Raw genomic sequence first — 22,441 nt, 5'->3', positions numbered from 1 at the left:
TTTATGGTCGAGAAAGTATTTGTTTTAAAAAAATTTCATGATATCTTTTTGCATTCATTATCTTCTTGCTTAATGTATTTAAGTATTGTTTGCACTACACATTACATGAGTTGAATGATTTTACCCTTTAAGTGGGAGCGAGAAACTAGTCCTTCATGAGGTTTTCACCTCCGTGCAGGGTAGTGGACCGCTTCCGGGATACATCAGTACCTATGTCTTCGTGAGATTTTCATCTCCGTGCAGCCATAGGGAAATGTATTCCCCTGAACTGAACTCGGTCAATATGAGCCTATAATGGGTGAGGATTAAGGAATCTGCTAGTTCGGGTACCCTTGCTCTAAAAGTTAAACCTCATATAATGAACCTTAGGAACTTGCCCTAGGTAGAACTATGCCAAACCCCTAGAGGTCACCCGAGTAGGTACTTTATTCATTTGCTTTTACTTTGTACTAACTTGTTTTTTATGTTGTTTTTATTATGATTGCATTGCATTTGCATCTTAAAAAAGAGGTGTTGATTCACGTTCAGTTGCTAAATAGAGAGCTTGTCATAAGAAAATGAGTTTCTTGATAAAGTAGATGACAATATGGTTGTCCGGATATGATCCAAGAACACATGATAAGAGAATGATGATAATTTAATGGAGGACTACACGACTAAGGCTCCGTTGCCCAAGGATTCAAGATGGCAAAGATTATTCGAGAGCTGTTGAACCTTCTTAAAGAGAAGCCAACGAGCATCACGAGGATGAGTGAGCAACAAGTTACGGCCTGGATCGAGCAAAAAGGAGATAAAAGAGACGCTTTTTTGAAGAGTTCGTGAGATTTATCTTAACGCTCGAATGAAAAAGAGGATCGAATATCTTCGCCTATGAGGGCAAGGCCGTATAAATATTCATTTTATGTAAAGAGATTTGTTTTCTAGTAAAGTTTTCTAAATGGAATTGAATCAGAATCAACATCTCTTTATGCATTCATTGCATGCATTCGCATTGCATGACATCATAAAAATTAAAGTCCACTAAAAGAGCCTAATCGATTAAAATCATTCCTCAATTAATCTGGAAACCAACCAACTTGCCAAACACTACTACGGTACTCGATCAAAGACTAAAGACATGGACCAAAAGCTAGAACAGTTCTAAAAAAATACAGGATCAACTTCAACAACAAATGAATGAGCAGCTTGAAAAGATTCAACAAAAAATGATAGATAAAATAATGGAATCCCAAAATAATATGATGACAAAGCTAACCCAACTGTTGACTGGAGAAGGTGAGAAGGGAAAAGGTCTCATGGCTGATGTCGAATAGGGTAATGAGGATGAACCACTCTATCCTCCAGGCTTTACTCATCCACATGTGCGAGCTCAAGCTGAATATCCGCACAAACCTACTATCACAATCAGGCCTCAGCAGTCCCAGGTCGGTACTTCAAACTTTCAAGTTGGATTGGGCTCTAACCCCGGAAACAACCCTACTAACTCCGTCATTCTTGACTTCGATGAAGTGGCTGAAAAGGAAAGATAAAAGGAGGAGTTACCAAAGCAGTTAGAGGAAAGGTGCAAATGGCTTGAGGAGAAATTCAAGGTAATGGAAGTCACTGAAAGCTATCGCGGGATTGACGCTAAAGAGCTGAGCTTAGTTCTAGATTTGGTATTCCCTCACAAGTTTAAGATGCCAGAATTTGAGAAGTACAATGGGACAACTTGCCCAGAAGCTCATATCACCATGTTCTGCAGGCGAATGGCTGGATATGTTAGCAATGACCAGCTATTGATACACTGTTTCCAAGATAGCCTCACAGGGGCAGCATCTAAATGGTACAATCAACTGAGCCGTAGCATGATTGGTTCATGGAGGGATTTAACACAAGCATTCATGAAACAGTACAGTCATGTAACAGACATGGTACCTAACAGAATCACCCTTCAGAATATGGAAAAGAAGTCGAACGAGAGCTTTATGCAGTATGCACAGAGGTGGGGGAGGTCGCCGTCCAAGTTCAACCACCGCTCTTGGAAAGAGAAATGACAATGCTCTTTATAAATACATTGAAAGCCCCGTTCATCACACATATGTTAGGAAGTGCTACAAAAAGCTTTTCTGACATAGTCATGAATGGTGAAATGATTGAAAGTGCCATAAGGAGCGGAAAGATTGATGTTGGAGGAAATAACAGAAGGCAAGCCTCAAAGGAAAATGAGGTGAACAGCGTGAATACGTACAGCAAGTCGATTACGGTGAATCGACCAAGAAAGGTGGTCGCTAGTCAACAAGGTTCATTGAGACAAGAACTTAGAGTGAAACAAGGTCTGAGCAGCTCCAGTTCACACCAATACCGATGTCGTATAAGGAGCTGTATCAAAAGTTGTTCAATGCACATGTTGTTGCCCCTTCCTACTTAAAACCTCCACAACCTCCGTATCCCAAGTGGTATGATGCAAACGCAAAATGTGATTACCATGCGGGAATTACGGGGCACTCAATAGAGAATTGCATTACCTTCAAAAAGCTAGTTGAAAAATTTATCAACATGGGTATTGTCAAGTTGGATGACTCATCTAATGCAGAAAATCCGCTACCCAATCATGATTGATAATGGGGTGAATGCAATATATGAAGAGGTGTTAGGAAGTGTTCACATCAATGTCATATACAAAGACACAATTAAAAGGGACCTTGTTAGATGTCCGCCCTTATAAATCTGGGAGTGTTCAAAGTAATTGAACTGCGGAAGAAATCCCTGTAGTTTTTAGAGCTTATTTAGAGTAATGTTCAGAACATTTTTTTTGTTTTTAGCCTAAAAATAATAGAAGTTCCTTTGTGAATAGGCTCATGTCTGAACGTCAATTTTCTAATAAAATGCATCTTTGCATTCATTTTTGAGCCACTATTTTTCATTCTTTTTGAAATAATTATTCTTTCATTCTTTTAGATTTTCTTCCACATCATTCTTTCATTCATAATTATATTGTACAAATAATTATTCATAGATACATTCTTTTGTATATTCTTTTATATTTATTATGGGGCCCTAGATATCAATAACATGAGTGACGCTGCTACAGGCTCAGAATTTCCTTTTGAGCGAGGCATATGTTTAGAGGGATTACATGACTTTGAAGATGACATAGATTGTAGCCTATTTTCAGACTTGTTAAGGATGGTAGAACAAGTCGAGAAACGGATCTTACCTTACAAATAATCATTGGGATACATGACTTCTCCTTATATGGGGCATGAAGGTCATTTGGTCGATCTCGCCAAAAGAGTCTAATGGTCATTGATTCATCTTTGTGGTCGTCAGTTACTTTATGAATGGAGGCTTCTTCATATGCTAATGTCACAAAGTCGACAGTTAGCAAATTCGTGAAAAATCATATGTCAGTATGGAACGTCAAAAGGATCATATCTGACAATGTACTAAATTTGAACAATAGCACAATACCAAAAGTTTACAGTCTGTTCACGATTAATTCCATATCGCCAAAAAAAAGATGGCGTAAAAAAAATCTACCTGGGCAATGCCTTTCTCCTGGGCCCATTGCGGTATTACCTATTGAAGACATGATTCTTTCTCTCTAAGTTTTTGGATTAATTCCAATTGAAGAGGAATGTTTAAATTTATTCATCATGGTCAAATACGCCAAAAGCAAATGATACGAGCTCACAAAAAAGTCTGCTCTATGGAATTCTTTGAGGGATCTGGTATTGAAGAAGATCCTTCCCATACAAGAAGAACTTCATCCCAAGCTGGAAAGGATCTTATGTGGAAGACCTTATCTAGAAAAGCGTCAATTTTGATTAGAAGGGATAACAAGGACATGCTTAATCTTGAGTTCAGATTCAAATATTTCAAAAAGAAAAGAAAAGAAAGAAAAAGCCAAAAAAAGAAAAGAAAAGGAGAGGCCAAGGTGAAAATCCGCAAAGGACGCCTTGAGACCAAAGGGGATTTGAGTTGAAAACCCAAAAAAGACGGCTCAAATATTGATCAAAATGGGGCATGAGGTGATCAGAACAACTCGAATCTTGATCAGATTGGGGCATATGATGATCTTGCTATACTTGAATCAACAGGAAAGGGTAGGCGACATCTTGGGGCATCGACAAAGCACTGTAGATCTCCTAAACACAAGTCAAACTCAGAAGGGTTTTCAGAAAGTTTGTACAGAAAAGTTCAAGCTGCGATATCTGGGGCACCCAATCTTCATACTATTGAATTTGTTGTTTTTGGAATACTTCATTCTTTTCCAAGATACACATTCCCAATCAATTTCTTATCCTTCTTTACTATTTTTGATAATTTATTTCTTTCGAGCTATGCTCAGAACTAACTTTATTCTTATCCATTGTTATGACCTTTTTTGTAAGCATGTTGCATTGGAATAATGATTAATGGACTAATAAAACTTTCACAAAGGAAGTTTTGCATATTACTTTAGAAGTTTCTAAATAATACAGGAACCTGAAACAAGACTATTATTTAGAACGCACCAGGTTTAAAGGTTAGAAATATGAAAATGAATAGTCTAAACTAGGACTTTCTCTTTGGATTTTGTTGTCAAAAACATTAGTTGAACAAAATAATAAGATGTCGTGTTGATGACAAAGCTTAAATCAACAAGCAAGTAATGATCACCAGGTAATAGAAAGAGGTTACCTCGGGGAAGAGAGCCTTCATTTGCGCATAAGCCTTTGGTACGACACTCTGGGAATGGTGTAAGAGACTAGAAAGATTTAGATCTTGTATCCTTGAATTGTGATAGGAGAGGATTGAAGAAAAGCCATATACCCTTGGGTTACAGTGGGAACGATGGTATAAATTTTTACACCTAAATAGATTAAAGTTTGAGGTTTACGGTGGGGGCAACTTGACTAAATGTTTCTTCAGAAAAGCCAGCCAAGCAAGAAGGCGTTGTAGCACGTCAGTGTTAAAGCCTTAATAATCTTCAAATAATGACAACCTAGGTGGGATCATTCTCGAAAAAAAACTATGCATTCATCCAAACACTATTCACACATGTCTAGTTAAGAGCATTTGATTCATTTTATGTCATCCTAATCATTAGGCATAAATAGGTTCATTATACATGTTATGTTCCCTAGAGAGCAGATCAGTAAAAATAGCAGATCTTGCCTTCCTACACCGACAACGAAGCAGATCAAAGACACCAATCTTGCCTCCCTGGGTTGCAGCGGAGCAGGTTAAAAATAGCAAATCTTGCCTTCCTGCACCGACAGTGAAGCAGATCGAAGACACCAGCCTTGCCTCCCTAGGTTGTAGCGGAGCAGGTTAAAAATAGCAAATCTTGCCTTCCTGCACCGACAGCGAAGCAGATCAAAGACACCAGCCTTACCTCCCTGGGTTGCAGCGGAGCAGGCTAAAAATAGCAGATATTTCCTTCCTGTACCGACAGCGAAGCAGATCGAAGACACCAGCCTTGCCTCCCTGGGTTGCAACGGAGCAGGTTAAAAAAGCAAATCTTGCCTTCCTGCACCAACAGCGAAGTAGATCGAAGACACCAGCCTTGCCTCCCTAGGTTGCAGCGGAACGGGTTAAAAATAGCAGATCTTGCCTTCCTGCACCGATAGTGAAGCAGATCGATGACCCTAGCCCTATCTCCTTGGACAGCAGTGGAATAGGTTGAAAACGGTAAGTCCTATCTCCCTGGTCAGTAGTGGAATAGGTTGAAGATTGTGAATCCTATCTCTCTGGTTAGTAGTGGAATAGGTTGAAGATTGTGAATCCTATCTCCCTAGTCAACAGTTGAATAGGTTGAAGATTGTGAATTCTATCTCCCTGGTCAGCAGTGTAATAGGCTGAAGATTGTGAATCCTATCTCCCTAGTCAGCAGTGGAATAGGTCGAAGATTGTGAATCCTATCTCCCTGGTCAGCAGTGGAATAGGTTAAAGATTGTGAATCCTATCTCCCTGGTCAGCAGTGGAATAGGTTGAAGATTGCGAATCTTACTTTCTTGACATTATAGCGGAGCAGATTAAAGCTGATGGCAGCAAATCTTATCTCCCTGGCGTTAAGACTTGAAATAGCTGAAGTGGAGCAGATTAAAGCTGTGGGCAGCGAATCCTATCTCTTTGGCATTACAGTGGAGCAGATTAAAGCCGCAACGGTGAATCTTACTTCCCTGGCGGTATAGTGGAACAGATTGAAGCTATAACGGTGAATCTTGTTTGCTCAACATTGCAATTTAAAAGATTGAAGTCGCAACGGTGAATCTTACTTCCTTAGTGGTATAGTGGAACAGATTGAAGTTACGACGGCGAATCTTATTTCCCCGACATTCTAGTTAAATATATTGAAGATATCAGGTCTTATCTCCCTTAAGTTACAGTGGAGGAGACTAAGTAAGCAAGTCTTATCCTCCTGAAGTTGCAGTGAGGCAGACTAAAGATGGTGAATCATATCTCCCTGAAGTTATCGTGGAGTGGATTAAAATAATAGATCTTATCTCTCTGAAGTTGCAGAGAGCAGATCGTATCTAGTCTTATCTCCCTAAAGTTGCAGTGGAGCGGACTAAGTAAGCAAGTCTTATCCTCCTGAAGTTGCAGTGAGACAGACTGAAGATGAATCTTGTCTCCCTAAAGTTGCAGTGGAGCAGATTAAAGTCAATAATCCTATCTCCCTGAAGTTGTTGTGGAGTGGATTAAAATATTGGATCTTATCTCTCTGAAGTTGCAAAGAGCAGATCGCATCAGGTCTTATCTCCCTGAAGTTGCAGTGGAGCAAACCTAAGAAAGTAAATCTTATCTCCTTAAAGTTACAGTGGAGCAGGCCCAAGAAAGCAAATCCTATCTCCCTAAAGTTGTAGTGGAGTGGATTAGAATGATGGATCTTATCTCTCTGAAGTTGCAGTAGAGCAAATCGCATCAAATTCATATTTAAGTCGCAACAAATCAAGTTGAAGCTATAAGTCTTATCTCCCTAAAGTTGCAGTGGAATAGATTAAAGATAACAAATCTTGTTCTTTTGAGAAATTACAACGTACAAATCCTATCTCCCTGACATTGCAGTGGAGTAGATTGAAGCACTAGTTCCTATACCTCTGAAGATGCAGCAGGAAGGAATTAAGCTACTTGAAGAAGAAGAGTACCAAAAGCCAGCACGACCGGGCAAAATTTGGCATTTTTAAAGTCTTTGCTCCATTCACGTTACACGATAACGAGCAAAGAAGGGCAGCTGCAATACTTAAATTTTACTCGGCCCTTTTATAAATAAAAATAAAATAAAAAGTCCAATATTTTAACGAGCTGACCCAGAATACAAGGCCCAAAATACAAGTGGCCCAAAACAAATGAAGAAACCCTAGGGTTTCTAAGGGAGTCTTCAGCGCCGCAACCAAGCGCCTTGCACGAGCCGCCTTCACCTGCACGACAAGAAAGGCAACAAGATAGAATCGACAGAATAACGAGAAACTCGGAGGAAATTCAGCAAGTAAAGATGCAATAGAAATTTCATACCTTTTTTCTTTTTTTTTTCTTTTTTTCATTGGTCTGCTATAAAAAGCAAACTCAAACATTGTAACAGAGGATTTTTTTTTGGAACGAAAAAAATACAAAGAAAAGAAAACATATTCAAAATTTTTGGAAAACGGAGGTGATTATTTTTTAGTTTACTTTGTGGGTGTTCGATTTTATTTATTACTTATTATTTACTTTTTTAATTTTTTATTTTTTATTTTTTCTCTTAAAATATAAAAAGGGGAGAAATCAGATAAAAAAAAAGAAAAGGGGGAAGGAATGTTGGATTGAAAAAATACAAGAACAAAGAATCAGAAAACATTTTTTTGGAAAGGTGATTTTCGTTGTTTTTAGAGTTTTTTTTCGATTTTGTTTACATGTTTTTATATCTTCTAATAGTATAAAATAATAAGAAAAGAAAGAATGGAGGTGCTTACCTTTGGTTCGGTCCCTTCAAACTGCCGTCAAGGGTGGTGCTTTGGGCGGTATCATGGCAGTGGTGTGGCTGGGGTTTGGGTTAAGAAAAGAACCCTAGAAGAGAGTTCTTCCCTCCCTTATCTGTTTTTGAAGAAAATGAAATGAAATGTTTGTTAAAAGTTTTTTTGGGGTTTGAAAAATAGTGTCGTTTAATGGCTATGGATTTGCCTGTTTGGACCCTTGGTGGGCTATTTATCTATTGGGTCCTTTGTTTTTTGAAGTATGTTTAATCATTTTCTTTTATTTCTTTTAAATTTAACCACACATTTTATTTTTGTTTCACTTTGGTCCTTATTAAGACGCAGCTTTTTGGAGGGTGGGATTAATTCCCCTTTGGGTCTTCCCCCTGTTGCGTACGTTTTAATTTAGTCCCCTTTAGTGTTTTCTATCTTTAAATTCAACCTTTTAACTCTGTTTAGTTTTCAGTTTAATCCTTAATCTTTCATGTAGAGCCCAATTTTTGCCTGGGCCCAGGCAAACAATAACCAACCAAAAAATAATAAAGTTCAAGTCTATTTACAATAGCCTGTGTGGCCCACTACCCAAAATACAGTCCTAAGCCCGATTAGCCTAAACCCAATCAGCTTTAACCCAAGCCCAAACCCTAGCCTAGCCCAAAAACCAACTCAGCCCAAAACTGCCCCCCCAAACATCGAAAACCCTAGCAGCAATTGTGAGCCTCCAGCGCCGCAATCAAGCTCTGCCCTCGCACGTGCACCACCGACTCCACGCCCAGCTGGCGCCGTACGCCCGTACCTGCGCAGCAAACAGACAAACAACACCAACAGAGCAACAACCAACAACGAAAAAGAAAAAGAAAACAGAAAACGAAAACGTGGCAATAGCAGATCTTTTTTTTACCTTGTAATTTTGGCTATAAAGAGCCAAGGCAAACAATGTAAAGGGGTTTTTTTTATGGATTGAGAATACAAAAAAATTGAAATACTAAGAGGTGATTGTTCAGTTTCTTTTGTTTTTTATTTACCGTTTATTTTTCTTTTCTTTCTTTTATTTTGTGTTCATTAGTTGTTTGTTAAGAACAGAAATAACAAAAGGGAAAGGGAGAGCATACCTGGTGACGAGATTTTGGCCCTCTCCGTCGCCATCGGAGAATGGGTTAAGATCGGAAACCATTCGAATGCCCTTAGTACACAGAGCGACAGAGAAAAGAGAAGGCTAGGGCTTTGTTTTTTTTTTTTTAGTTTTACTTTCTGAGAAGTGGCGAAAATTTTGATTAGGGTTTAATTTGGGGGATTTTATAAGGTGATAAAAACGACGTCGTTTAGGGCCTGCTTCAATGGCCCCAAAATGGCGTCGTATAATGCCACATCTATCCCTTGATCCGCGCGGTGACCCGAACCGAGAAGGATCCGCGCGTTTTGGTGTTGAGCAGGATATTTGCGCAAATGGTCCTCCTGCTTCTATAGCGTATTTGGATCCATCATTTTATTTCTTTTAAATTTGACCAGACATTTTATTTTTGCTGCATTTTAGTCCGTATCACAGCGTTGTGTTTTGGGAGGATGGGGAATATTTCTTAATGAGTCCCCCATGTTATTCGTGCGCTTCATTTTGCCCCTTTACTTTGTTTTATTTTCGTTTTTTTAATTTTGTTTTAAATTCAATTTAATCCCTACTTATCCAATCAAATTATTTAAGCTTTGTTAATCTATTTTCCTATAGTTTTTATCAAATTCTAAATATTAAATATTGTTTTTCATTTTTTTCTCATATACATATTATTTTGTTTAAACCATTTATTTTATATGTTATTTTAAAATTAGTTATTGTTGATTTATCTTATTTAAAATTTCTCTTATATTAAATTTGTATATGATTGTCTTAACTTGCTTCATAGATTATTATTTTAAGTTCTTTATACATCATTTTATTTTAAGTTATTTTACATGTTACTTGTTTTAAAATGAAACTATACTATTTACTATTGTAATAATTATTATATTGGATTATATTTCTATTTTCCTATCTATGTATACATTACTTGATTATTTGCTATTATCTTTAAACTAGTTTTATTATACATATATGTATGTACGTAATGTATATATTATTTGATTTTAAACTTTATATTTTATACCTATTGATATATATAGATGCTTTACTTATTTTTAGTATCCACATATATTTAGTTTATTTCACTTTTTGCATATTAGTGTTGAAGTTATTTATTTTAAATTAATATATGTACATTATTTTATGTATTTGATTCTCTTCTTATATGGTATTTATTCGATACCATCATTTTACGTAGTATTTGTTTTTAACCTTATTTTAATTTATTTCAAATTTTCATACATACATAATTTATTTTAAATATATTTTAATATTTAATTTCCTTTTCTTTATCTTATTCCTCAAAACTTGTTGCATATTTTTGTATTAATTTGCTTGGAGCTTCATTTAAGATTAGTTTAGTTCATTAGTTCTTGAATATTAAAGTTATTATTCGAATGTGATGTGAGATAATGGCTCTTACGTGACTTGTATTGTTTGCTCGTATCTATCGTTTCTTTATCGATCATTCGCATACATTTTAATTTACGAACCACCATTCCACGTTGTGCGCTATTATTTCATAGTTTTAAGACTGCGTTTATCATTATTTAAATATCAAAATCATTTTATACCAAAGTCTTTCAAAATAATGAGACACTCGGATTTGGGATTTTCGAAAAATTGAGCCCTAACGTATTGGGTTCCGATTTTCCTCGTTGAGTCCAAATAATCGAGAATGTTCTTTAATTAAAACATAAATAAAAAGCTCATTCTCGAGAATTCGATACGTTGTGTCCTAACGCATTGAATGTGACATGTTGTCCTCCCGAGACGAGGATTTTCCTAATAAATAAAAATAAAGGCAATATTCGATATTTAGAAATTTTGTGAAATCAAGCCGTAACTTATTGGGTTTTGATTTTCTCATTTGACCCAAATAATCAAATATCCTTCTCAACATGCATGGGTTTTAAAAGTCAAAAGATAAACTTAATTTTGAAGATTAAAATGTTGTGCCCTAACTCACTAGGTGTGACATTTTATTTCTTTGGAATAAGAGTGTTTTATTATTCAATTTATTCAAGTTAAAAGAATCGTACTTTAAAATCTTCTCAAAATTTCGACACTAAGATATTAAACAATCAATTCGGTACTAATTTTGGGCGTCACGAGGGTGCTAACCCTTCCTCGTGCGTAACCGACTCCCAAACCTGTTTTCTCAAAATTCACAGACCTAAAATTATTTTCAAGGTGATCCGATCACACCACAATAAAAAATCGGTGGCGACTCTCATTTCTATTTTAAAAAGTTGATCCCCCATTTTTTTCAAAAATTTGAAAATGGTTTCGACATTTCATTTTAGCTTTCTTTAGTTTATTTTGTTAATATTGTTATTATTATTTTTATGGTTATTATTATTATTATATATAAATACACATTTTTTTATAATAATATATATACGCATTTTTATATATAGTATGCACGCGTTTTTTATATAATATATATGCATTTTTTTTATATAGTATGTACGCATTGTTTTTTTATATAATATATATATATATATGCTTTTTTTTATAGTATACGTCTACCTATATATATTTTATACATATGGTTTTTTATATTCATTTTCTATAGTATAAACATTTTTGTTATTTTACTTTTAAATCATTATAAGTTTTTTTTATTCTATATATTCCGTTATGTATATACATATTGTACATATATATAAGTGTTTAAATACATACATATATGTATTTTCATAATTTACCAATATATACTTATACACTTTTTTTATTTTGTAAATATATACATATACATACTTTTATATTTTTATCTTATTTTTCATAATTTCAAATGTATATATATTTTGTACCTCTTATTCTTTATATTTTTGTTTATTTCCTCCATTTGTTTATTGATTTAGGTTATCATTTATATTTTAAAAGAATATTTTTTATTTTGTTTATTTATTTGATACTTTGCATGTTATCGATTTTGTTTATTCATTTATTCATATTATTTCTATGTCATTGTAATATTTATTATTGCATTGTATATTTAATGTAGCATCACATCATTTTTTTACTCGATTTCAAACTTTTCAAAATTGAGATAATGCTTGTATATAGGATTTTCAAGGAAATTGAGCCCTAACGTATTGGGTTCCGATTTTCTTCGTTAAATCTAACAATCGAGCATTTCTCTTTAATAAAAAAAATAAGAACTCATTATTGGGAATTCAACACGTTGTGTTCTAACGTATTGGATGTGACGCATTGATTTCTCGAAATGAAGATTTTTTTTAAAAAATAATAAAGGAAATATTCCAAGTTTGGGATTTTGAAGGAATTGTGCCCTAACGTATTGGGCCGCGATTTCTTAAATCTTGAATAAATGGATATTCTTTTAAATTTTTATTACACGAGTATTCTGGCCTAATTCATTTTTGTGGAAATTAGAATGTCGTGTCATAACGCATTGGGTGTGACATTTTCTTTCTCTAAAATGATAAGGGTCTTAACACGTAACGTTTTTAAGTTTTTGCTAAGGATTATATATTTTCAAATTTTTGACATTAAGACATTAATTAATTAACTAGGTACCAATTTTTGGGCGTTATGAGGGTGTTAATCCTTTCCATACGTAACCGACTCCCGGACCCGTTTTTCTAAAATTCGTAGACCAAAGTCGTTTTTAGGTGACCCAATTACACCTTAATAAAAGATTAGTGGCGACTCCAAATTTTCATCGACAACTAATTTTTGTTTTTTTCCAAAAACAAAAAGTTGGTTTCCACAGATAGCATATTAATTTTTTTGTTCTTGACAATAGCTCCCTAAGGGGAGAGATATAACTTTTTGTTTAGTTCCCACCTATGCCGTTAATTATTATAACAATTAAGTTACATAAAATATTGGGTAGACTACTTTTGTGGTTCACATTCATTTATAGCGTGGAGAGCCACTAAGGTTGGAGGTATAGGAAGTTGAGACAATGTTTGTGTTAGAAGCAAACCAAGTTCTTCTATATGTTGATGGAATGTATTTATAAAGTGAGATTGGCTTGGTATAGGTCTCAATCTTCAAACACTCTACTCAATAGGTGCAGATAGAAAAGTGACAGATTATTAGCTATGATCACTATTGAAACCAACTTGACGTGATTAAGTAAAATAATGCCAAAGCTAAGAAGTAATGGATTGATGAGATGCTTTTTCTTCAAATATTTTTTTTGAAATTGCATAAATTGTACATGATATTTAGTGAGATTAGGACTACCAAATCCAAATCTTCATGTTGTTGAGTGATACGGCGAAAATCAAAGTTAGGTTAGGTATAAAAGTACAACGCTCAAAACTTATTTTTCAGAAAGCAAAGGAGCTGAACTTGAAGCTCGATCGACCGACCCCTTGTTGAAGCTGTTTCTTTTTGTTGGCAATTGAAAAATATGTATATCCAACAGGGAAAACAGGGGCGTTCCGAGAACCAAACTCAGGACCTCTCGCACCCAAAGCGAGAATCATACCACTAGATCAAACGCCCAGATTGATCCTTTTTCTTACTATATTTATAGTATGAGAATCCATTTGAATGCATATATTAGCACAGCTGGTTATATAATACCCGGAAAAATGAGTGACTACATATAAATACGTACGCGGAGTCATATTTTAGAAACACCATATAAATTAATGCATAATATGCATATATTTAATAAATAAATGTATGATGTTTAGACAGATGCCGCCATATAGTTGTTTACTTTTCATGCAAAAATTAATATATTCAAGAATTTTGATGGAAAATATGATGTTGTTTTGAGTAATAATAATTTTGAGCTATCGAGTGAGTTCGACTACAAATCATCACATATCCAGTATTTCAACAACACTTTTATTGTATCACTGCTACAACAATGGTGTTTTACATGGATGATGATTTCTCACCACCTTCGACGTCTCCTCCCGTACCAATATGCAAATCCAGCTATTGATGCTGCCAGAACAACTCCCGCTGCCGCATACCAAGCATACATCGGTTTTTCCAAAACAAGGCCAGAAGTAGAATGGCTGACATCAATGGGTAGTGCCGGCTGAGGTTTCTTGCTAATTGTCAATGCGAAGTTTAGGCCCTGCTGTCCCAACTCAGCCAGATCTTCAACCGGCGGTTTGAGACTTGTGGCTTTCGCTATGGCTTCGTACTCCTCTTTGGTTCCCCCTTCAAGGAAAGACCCAACAAGATGACCCTTGCTTATCCAGTAAGCCCCAAAGGTACCACTCAAGTAATCCCCGAAATGTACTGCCTCTCCTACATTGTCCCCGTAAAACTGCCAAGACAATCCAAAGACTCTGGAATAGAAGAATGGGAGGTAGTCAAACTCGCCTGATTTCTTGGGTTCCATTATTGCAGCAACAGCATGTTTAGCAGATTTTCGGGCTGAATCAACATGCTCCAGTCTGCGAGTTTCACCAAATAGTTTGACTGGAAATGCTGCAACATCTCCAACCGCATAAACTGAGTCGTTGCTTGTTTGCATCTTCCCATTCACCTTGATCCCACCTTTTTCAAGTGTTAGTTGGCCTTCAAAAAGGCTCGTGTTTGGGCGTATTCCGATTCCAACCACGACCAAGTCTGCAGGTAGCTGACTTCCATCTCTAAGATTAACAGCCATAACCTGAAAAGCAATAAACATCAGGTTCCACTCCAAAATGTGATGCAACTTTTAGTAATAATCCAGCTACTATAATATTCTTCGGCAAAAGAAATTCAACTTTAAGCATATTAAGATAATTTACCTTTCCACTAGAATCAAATTCAAACGACGTCAAGACAGTTCCTTTGACGAACTTAACTCCTTTAGCTTGATAATATTCCTCATAATAGTTTGCAATCTTCGGTGTAAACAATCGAGCCACTGCCACATCAAAAAAGGACTATGATTTACTTAAACATACTCTTTATGGTCCAGAAGCTTGAAAACAAGAACGAGATCAAGAAAAGAACACATCACTATGGACACTCACTACAATGTACTTCGGGAAAAACCAAGGTTACATTTATTTTATTGATCGCCAAAGATGCTGCGCATTCCATTCCAATGTACCCACCACCAATTACTACAGCGTTTCCACTGGAACAAGATTGCATCACATTAACAAGACCGTTTGCATCTGCTAAATCTCTTAAGTAACATACATTTTCAGCTTCTGATCCATCCACTCCAAATTCTTCAAGCTTCAAAGCCTACATTTAACACAAAAATAGAAGAACAAAATTAAGCCAGAAAAGTGGACACATTATCCACGAGAAAAATATCGGCACTCTACAATTCAAAGAATCATAAATTGTGCCAATAACGAGATAAACTCCAAAATTGACCATTGTGTTAACTCATCCTGTTGAGTCTGATACAAATACCGTCCTTTATAGAAAAATATTTTTCTTGCTTTAAGCGAAGTTATTCTCATTTTTCTGAGAGGAGTAACAAACATATTGAACAAACAATGTGAAAGAAGGTCATAGGTGATTTAAAAGGTCAGTTTCAATACCCGAGCTCCTGTGGCAATGAGAAGGATCTTGTAACTTATCGTCTCTCCTGTTGCTGTCAATAGCTTCTTACGTCTGACATCAACAGACTTAACTCGAGTTCCAAGGACCAATTCAATCCCTAAAAAATGTGAAAACAATTTCTTTAGAAGAGAGAAAGTTCTAGTAGAATTTTGAAAGGTTTACTTTTCTTTCTTCGACTGCATATATGAACAGAAGGAAATATGACTACTAATAGGTTCATCTGTACTTTCAATTGATGTTAGTAGGACTCAGGGATCAGTGTCAAACTTGGGTATCTTCAGTTTTCCAAGTTTTTACATAAATTTGGAGAATCGTGCCCCCGAACCTATCTCCAAATATGTGTCGGACAGGTACGTCAAGAAAAATAGACTAACATAGCTTTCAATGATGATTTGAGATACATTTATATGTCAAACCAGAAAGTGACCGACAATCTTGCAATGAAGCATTGAGCAATCATTGAAGTAAAAGGAGTATGCTGTGAGAAAATATTTACCATGTTCCTTGTACCATTTAGGAGTTAACCTTTCCTCATTAGCACCAACGCATGTGTGGAATGATGGAAGGCGTGCAGGAGCTGCAGATTAATGCAAAATTTATCAACAAAAACCATAGAATATCAGGATAAGTGACGACCAAAAACACGTCTTTCTACTAAGATTCAAATTATCAGATTAATTCCACAAAAACAGGTTAGAAAATAGGCAAGAAACCAATGCCCACCCTGAACTCTACCACTACCAAAAAGCTACAAGTTGTTGGTTATCGGCCACTTTACTAGGTATTCTATCCCTATTATTAGTAACAACATTTTATAATTACAACTACAACTCAATGAACAAGACAAAGAGATACAGAACAGCTCTAGAGTATAAACAAGATATATTGTACTATTATCAGTAATTACCACCAAACAAATTCATCCGAAATGTCATATTAAATTCATTTCTTCACTACTCTTGTTTCTTCAATCTTCTTCTGACTGAAAGACCGGCGTGGAAAATTGAATGAACCCAAAAAGAAAGTAAGAAACAACATATATTGAGTGAACAATTGAAAATGTTTCTTACATTCGGGAAGTAAAAAGCCTTTGCTTAAAGCAGGCCTCTCATATGGGGCAACCTGCAAAAAAAACCCGTAATCCTTTACTAATATTGACATATCAAGGAATAAAAATACGAAGTACTCAAAAATTATAACATAACTACAAATCTGAATGATAAATAGGCATTAGTAATGAAACATGAACTAAGAAGAGAAGATAGCCTCTTGCAATGCATAAAGCCACACCCTTAAGATTTCCTTAATTACAGATGACTTAAGTTCATAAAATGCGTTAGTGTCCAGTATGTATCAGAAAACTTCCTATGTCAAACCTACAGTAGAAAAAAGTTTGATCAGGTATGTGAACTTTCAATCCATCCATCAAGTAATCTAACCCTTAACACCGACAATGAGAAATGCTTGGTCATCCACTGATAAAATTTGACAAGAGGCTGTCATGCATCATACATACTTTTTTTTGAAAAATAAAACCAAAAACAGGTTTCTTTTATTTAAAAAATTTTCCTTCTTTTCTTTTTTTTGTCTTCTCTCATTTCCAGTTGCCCCACCCTCTGCACCTTTTATGGCCAGATCAGAATTTAATAGGATAAAGAACAAATCAAAACTTTCTTTAACGGTGTTAAGGATAGAGCTAACATAGTAAAAGGACACAAAGTTCAGATGATTGATTAAGCATCCCCATAGTATAGGCTATGCTGCTCCAACTCTTCATTTTACCTAAAGTACCTGTGTTTGGAACAATCATATTCGATATATATATTCGAACACGGATGGTATGGTTTTCCAAATATACGAAAAAACCTAACAAATAGAGTTGAGTACCTGTGTCGGACAGAAATCCCTATTATATCTATTACTCAAAACCAAGTCCAAGTAACACAGAGTATTAAGTGTATAACATTATCCATGGCATGCACTACAAAGAATTGGGGAGCATAAACCTCTCTTAACTGCATATTTGACTGCCCAAATTCCATACATTTTCCAACTTCCAATACATGAGCCTAATTTTAGAAAATTCAAACTTCTTTCGGTAAAAGCAACAATATCCTAATTCACTTCTACACTCTAATTCTCCAAAATCAATTCAATTCAGCTTTGAAACATATCAAATATGCAAACAAGACACCGTTTTTCAGTTTTCACCAAATCATAAAAAAATCAAACGATACAGCAAGAATAAGTGTTGTAGTACCAAAAAAAAAGGAAGAGGCAGAATTCAAAACAAAACCAGAAAGACTTCAAGCAAACAAAGAACATAGATAACAGAGGCACCGAATTCAACAAACAGTAAATACCCAACATAGAGAAAAAGAAAATGAAGTGAAATATAAAGTTGAAAAGGAAAAACAAATTTAGAAAACTAGATTGAATTCTTAATTAAAAAAACTCACAGGTTCTTCAGAAATAATGCAAAGTTCACCAGGAGAAACCCCTTTTCTCGTAAATTCAAGAGCTGCATATCCAGCTGCTACACCTCCTCCAAGAATTACATACACAAACGCTCTTCCCATTAATTATCCGAGAAAATACGCCTTTTCTTTTCTATGTTTAAAGAAATTTTCGGTTTTTCTCGAAGGTGTTTGGCTTTTTCAGGCAAAACTCCAACGAGAAATGAAGAAAATAAAATTTTTTGTTTAAAATTTAATATTCGAAAAGAAGGGTTTATTTACGACATTGTCCTTATTTAAATCTTGTGGGACTTGTCGTTTACAATGTGATCTCACCGAACGAGATCAGCACCGTTGGCTGACATGAGCATGTGGACCGTCTTGGATTAGTGACACGTGGAGCCTTCGGTTTCTGTGCCTTGAAGGGGTTGTGTTGTGAGACCCAGTTATGTGGTGGATGTTGCTAATAAGATGTTGCCACGTGGTAGAAGAAGTGGTAGGTTGTGAAAATGAGGAGAAAAAAATCAATTTGGAAAAATAAAATAAATTTAATTGATAATGTTAGGAGACCAAGTTGAGGAATGTGGATGAGTTTCTTCATATCCTCTCAACCGCAAAACCTTTTTTTTTTATCTTCTTTTAAGTTTCCATAATAAAATTAAATATTTATTATTAAATATGCTAATTTAGAAAATTTTATTAAAATTTGAAACCTCAATAGTGGCAAAAATAAATATGAGAAAAAAATTTAATGATATTTTCAAACTTGTTAATATTGTATTAGTTGATGAATAGTTTTTCTTTCTAATATTGATACTTATAATATTTATCTATATTAATATATACGTATAGAAATATATCTCAATTATAATATAAACATATTTATATGCAAATATAAAATTTAAATTATTAATTATGTTCATTAGCTTAATTTATTGATTTTATTTTTAACATAATTATAAAAGAACAAAAATGGTCCAGATAAAATTTTTTAAAAATTAATTTAAAATATTAAAATCTTGTATCACCGATGTAGACCAATATTAGCTTAAATGGACTGGAATGTTAGCATAAATAACGATTTACAATATAGAGCAGCAAAAAATATCGAACATAAATACCTCGAGTCATTGCTTAAACCAAATGCCTAAACCTGAATGTTATAACACCACTGTCGAGCATGTCAAACTGCCGTCGAGAACGTCGATTTTATTTGTACTAAAAACCGCCAAAGTCTTCTAAGCACTCGAAAACCTCACTAAATGGTATATATAATTCCCTATCTTTGAAAGAATTTTTTTTTGCCTAAAGACCTTATGCTAGTTAGTATTTATAGTGGTAGTTGCCCATAAAAAACCATCAATTACACATCCCACTATCACACATACAAAAGTGTGGAAGTAAGAGTAGCAAAATGTGGGAATAACCCCACAAACCAAAGCAGTTCCAACATTCTCCCACTTGGTTCATATTGCCCATGAATACTTAAAGTCGAAACATAATGCACAAATCATGGTGATAATTTCTCTTAGAATTTGAGTAATATCTTCCTTGTATAACAATATAGCATGTCTCAATACTTTAGCCCAAATTTCTTAATGAATAAACCCAATGTTTATTCCAGGTCCAAACTTTAGTGACATTTCTCGAAATCAAATTAATGTGTACACAAAATATCAGAAACATCAAACTTAATTTCTTTATAATCGTTCTTATAACGATAATTTACAAGGTGGAAACAAGTCTCATAGTGACAACATGATCCTTAAATTTGTGTGGTGACATGCCTTTAGTCAAAGGATCAACTAACATCTACTCAGTGTTAATGTGCTCAATGATCACTTTCTTTTCTTTAACACGTTCCGTTATAGCTAGATACTTAATATCGATATGTTTACTTCGACTTCCACTTTTGTTGTTCTTAGCCATAAAGACAACAATTGAATTGTCACAATATACCATCAACAACCTAGAAATCGAATCTATAAGTGTAAGCCCAAAAAGAAAACTCTTCAACCATACTCCTTGTGAGGTAGCCTCAAAATATGAAACGACTTAGCCACCATAGTGGATGTAGCGATTAAGGTTTGCTTAACGCTCCTCCAAGATATAGCTCCGCTAGCAAACATAAATATGCAATCTGATGTTGATTTTCGTGAATAAACACAACCAATAAAGTCTGAATCGGAGTAGCCAATCACCTCCAAATTGTCTGATCGTTTGTACGTAAGCATGTAGTCATTTGTCCCTTTAAGATATCTCAAAAATTTCTTTGCAACTTTCTAGTGGTCAATACCTAGATTACTCTAATATCTTCCCAACATTCCAATTGTAAATGCAATGTCAGGTCTTATGCAGACTTGAACATACATCAGGCTTCCAACAACAGAAGCATATGGAATGTTTTTCATTTGATCCCTCTCAATTTCATTCTTCGAGCACTAGTTCAGATTGAACTTATCACCCTTCACTATAGGAGCAATACTCGATGAATAATCTTTTATCTAAAATCTTTCTAAAACTTTGTTAATATAGGTTTCTTGAGATAGACCTAAGATACCGCGATGTCTATCACAATGAATCTTAATGCCAATGACATGAGACGCATCACCCATATCTTTCATATCACAATTTTTAGAAAGAAATTGTTTCACTTCATGTAGCATACCCCTGGCATTTTTTGCAAGTAAAATGTCATCCACATATAGAATAAGGAAACAAATTTTACTCCCACTGACCTTCTGGTATATCCTGATCCATGATATTCTTGACAAAACCAAGCGAAGAGATAACTTTATGGAATTTTAAATATCACTATTGGGAGGCTTGTTTCAATTTATATATGAACTTTTTTAGCTTGCATACTAAGTGTTCACCATCACTATAGGATAATCCTTCAAGTTTTTTTTATGTATACCTCTTCTTCTAGGTCAACATTGAGAAAAGCGATTTTCACATCCATTTGTTGCAACTTAAAGTCAAAATGAGCTATTGATGCTAACACAATGCGCAAGAAATCTTTCTTAGATATACGACTAAAAGTTTCAATATAATCGATTCTTTCTCAGTGAGTGAATCCTTTTGCAATGAGTTTAACTTTATATCTTTCTATTTTGCCCATTGAGTCTCTTTTTATTTTGAAGACCCATTTACATCCAATGTTTTTTACACCTTCAGACAACGACATAAGATCCCAAACATCATTACTTTTCATGGAATTCATCTATTCATTCATAGCATTGTACCAAAATTCTGACTCTTTGCAACTCATGGCTTGTGAAAATGACTCAAGATCATTCTCAACTCCAATATTATAGTCAGACTCTTGTATATATACAAATAGTCACTAGAAATTGTTGGTTTCCTTTCTCTAGTAGATCTCTTCAATGTTGAACCAACATTTTCTTATGGATCATGTTATTCAACTAATTGTTCAATAATTTTCAAATTTTCTTGATCAGCTTGATCTACTGGAGTGTTTTCAGTAGCTTGTGAATTTTCATTGATTGATTGTTCAACACCCCGTTAAGCTTGAGGGGTGTTATGAATGATAATCAATCTCTCACCTAAAGTGGAAAGTTTGACCTACGAGAATCGTGTCTCGAGATTGATCACTCTCACTAATTGAGTTATTTTTAAGAAAATTTACATTTCTCGATTCCATAATTCTAGTGCTATAATATGGATAATAGAATCTGTAACCTTTGGACCTTTCGGCATATCTAATGAAATACCCACTAATGTTCCTTGGATCTAGTTTCTTTTCTTGTGGGTTATAAACTGTTGCTTCAGGCAGACATCCCCATATGCGTATATATTGCAAACTCAGCTTCCAACCTTTGAACAACTTAAAAGGTATCTTTGAGACAGCCTTGGTTGGAACTCGATTTAACATATACACAGTCGTTTCGAGAGCTTCAACCCATAAGGACTTAGGCAACTTAGAGCTATTAAGCATACTTCGCACCATGTCCATTAAAGTTCGATTTCTTCTTTCCGCAACACCATTCTGATCAGGTGAGCCTGGCATGGTATATTGGCCAACTATACCGTTATCTTGAAGAAACTTTACAAATGGACCAGGTGTTTGTCTATCCTTATTGTATCTACCATAATACTCACCACCTCTATCGATTCTCATAATCTTGATTTGCTTACCACATTGTTTCTCTACTTTGGCCTTGAAAACTTTAAAGGATTTTAATGTTTCGCTCTTGTGATGAAGCATGTAAAGATACATATATAATGAGTAATCGTCTATGAAAGTGATGAAGTATTTCTAACCTTACACATCCATATTTGGAAAACATATATCAAAATGGATAGTTTCCAATATGGTCGAACTCCTCTTGGCACCTTTCTTTGATTTGTTAGTCTGCTTGCCCTTAATGCAATCTATACAAGTATTGAAATCAGTAAAATCTAAAGTATTGAGTACCCCA

At 35.0% G+C, this 22,441-nt stretch overlaps 1 protein-coding gene across 1 annotated transcript; it reads right to left on the bottom strand.

Moving 5' to 3' along the window:
* Positions 1-13,771: 13,771 nt before the first annotated feature.
* LOC107915319 (monodehydroascorbate reductase 4, peroxisomal) lies at positions 13,772-18,267 on the bottom strand. The gene is made up of 7 exons (XM_016844487.2): positions 18,003-18,267; positions 16,614-16,665; positions 16,040-16,120; positions 15,522-15,640; positions 14,997-15,216; positions 14,769-14,887; positions 13,772-14,647 (listed from the first exon to the last, which is right to left on the bottom strand). The coding sequence occupies exons 1-7, from the start codon at positions 18,120-18,122 to the stop codon at positions 13,916-13,918; spliced, it is 1,443 nt and encodes a 480-aa protein (XP_016699976.2). The 5' UTR covers positions 18,123-18,267; the 3' UTR covers positions 13,772-13,915.
* Positions 18,268-22,441: the final 4,174 nt, after the last annotated feature.

Source organism: Gossypium hirsutum, chromosome D10 (genome assembly GCF_007990345.1).
Source record: "Gossypium hirsutum isolate 1008001.06 chromosome D10, Gossypium_hirsutum_v2.1, whole genome shotgun sequence".
In the NCBI taxonomy this organism is placed as follows: domain Eukaryota; kingdom Viridiplantae; phylum Streptophyta; class Magnoliopsida; order Malvales; family Malvaceae; genus Gossypium; species Gossypium hirsutum.
This window is presented reverse-complemented; position numbering and strand designations above follow the sequence as displayed.

Excerpts from the sequence above, each read along its gene's own strand:
- LOC107915319 (XM_016844487.2), bottom strand. The coding sequence starts at position 18,122 with ATGGGAAGAGCGTTTGTGTATGTAATTCTTGGAGGAGGTGTAGCAGCT. Across the intron at positions 15,217-15,521 it reads TCATTGCCACAGGAGCTCGG|GCTTTGAAGCTTGAAGAATT; the intron begins GTATTGAAACTG and ends TGTTAAATGTAG. Across the intron at positions 14,648-14,768 it reads AATTTGATTCTAGTGGAAAG|GTTATGGCTGTTAATCTTAG; the intron begins GTAAATTATCTT and ends ATTGCTTTTCAG.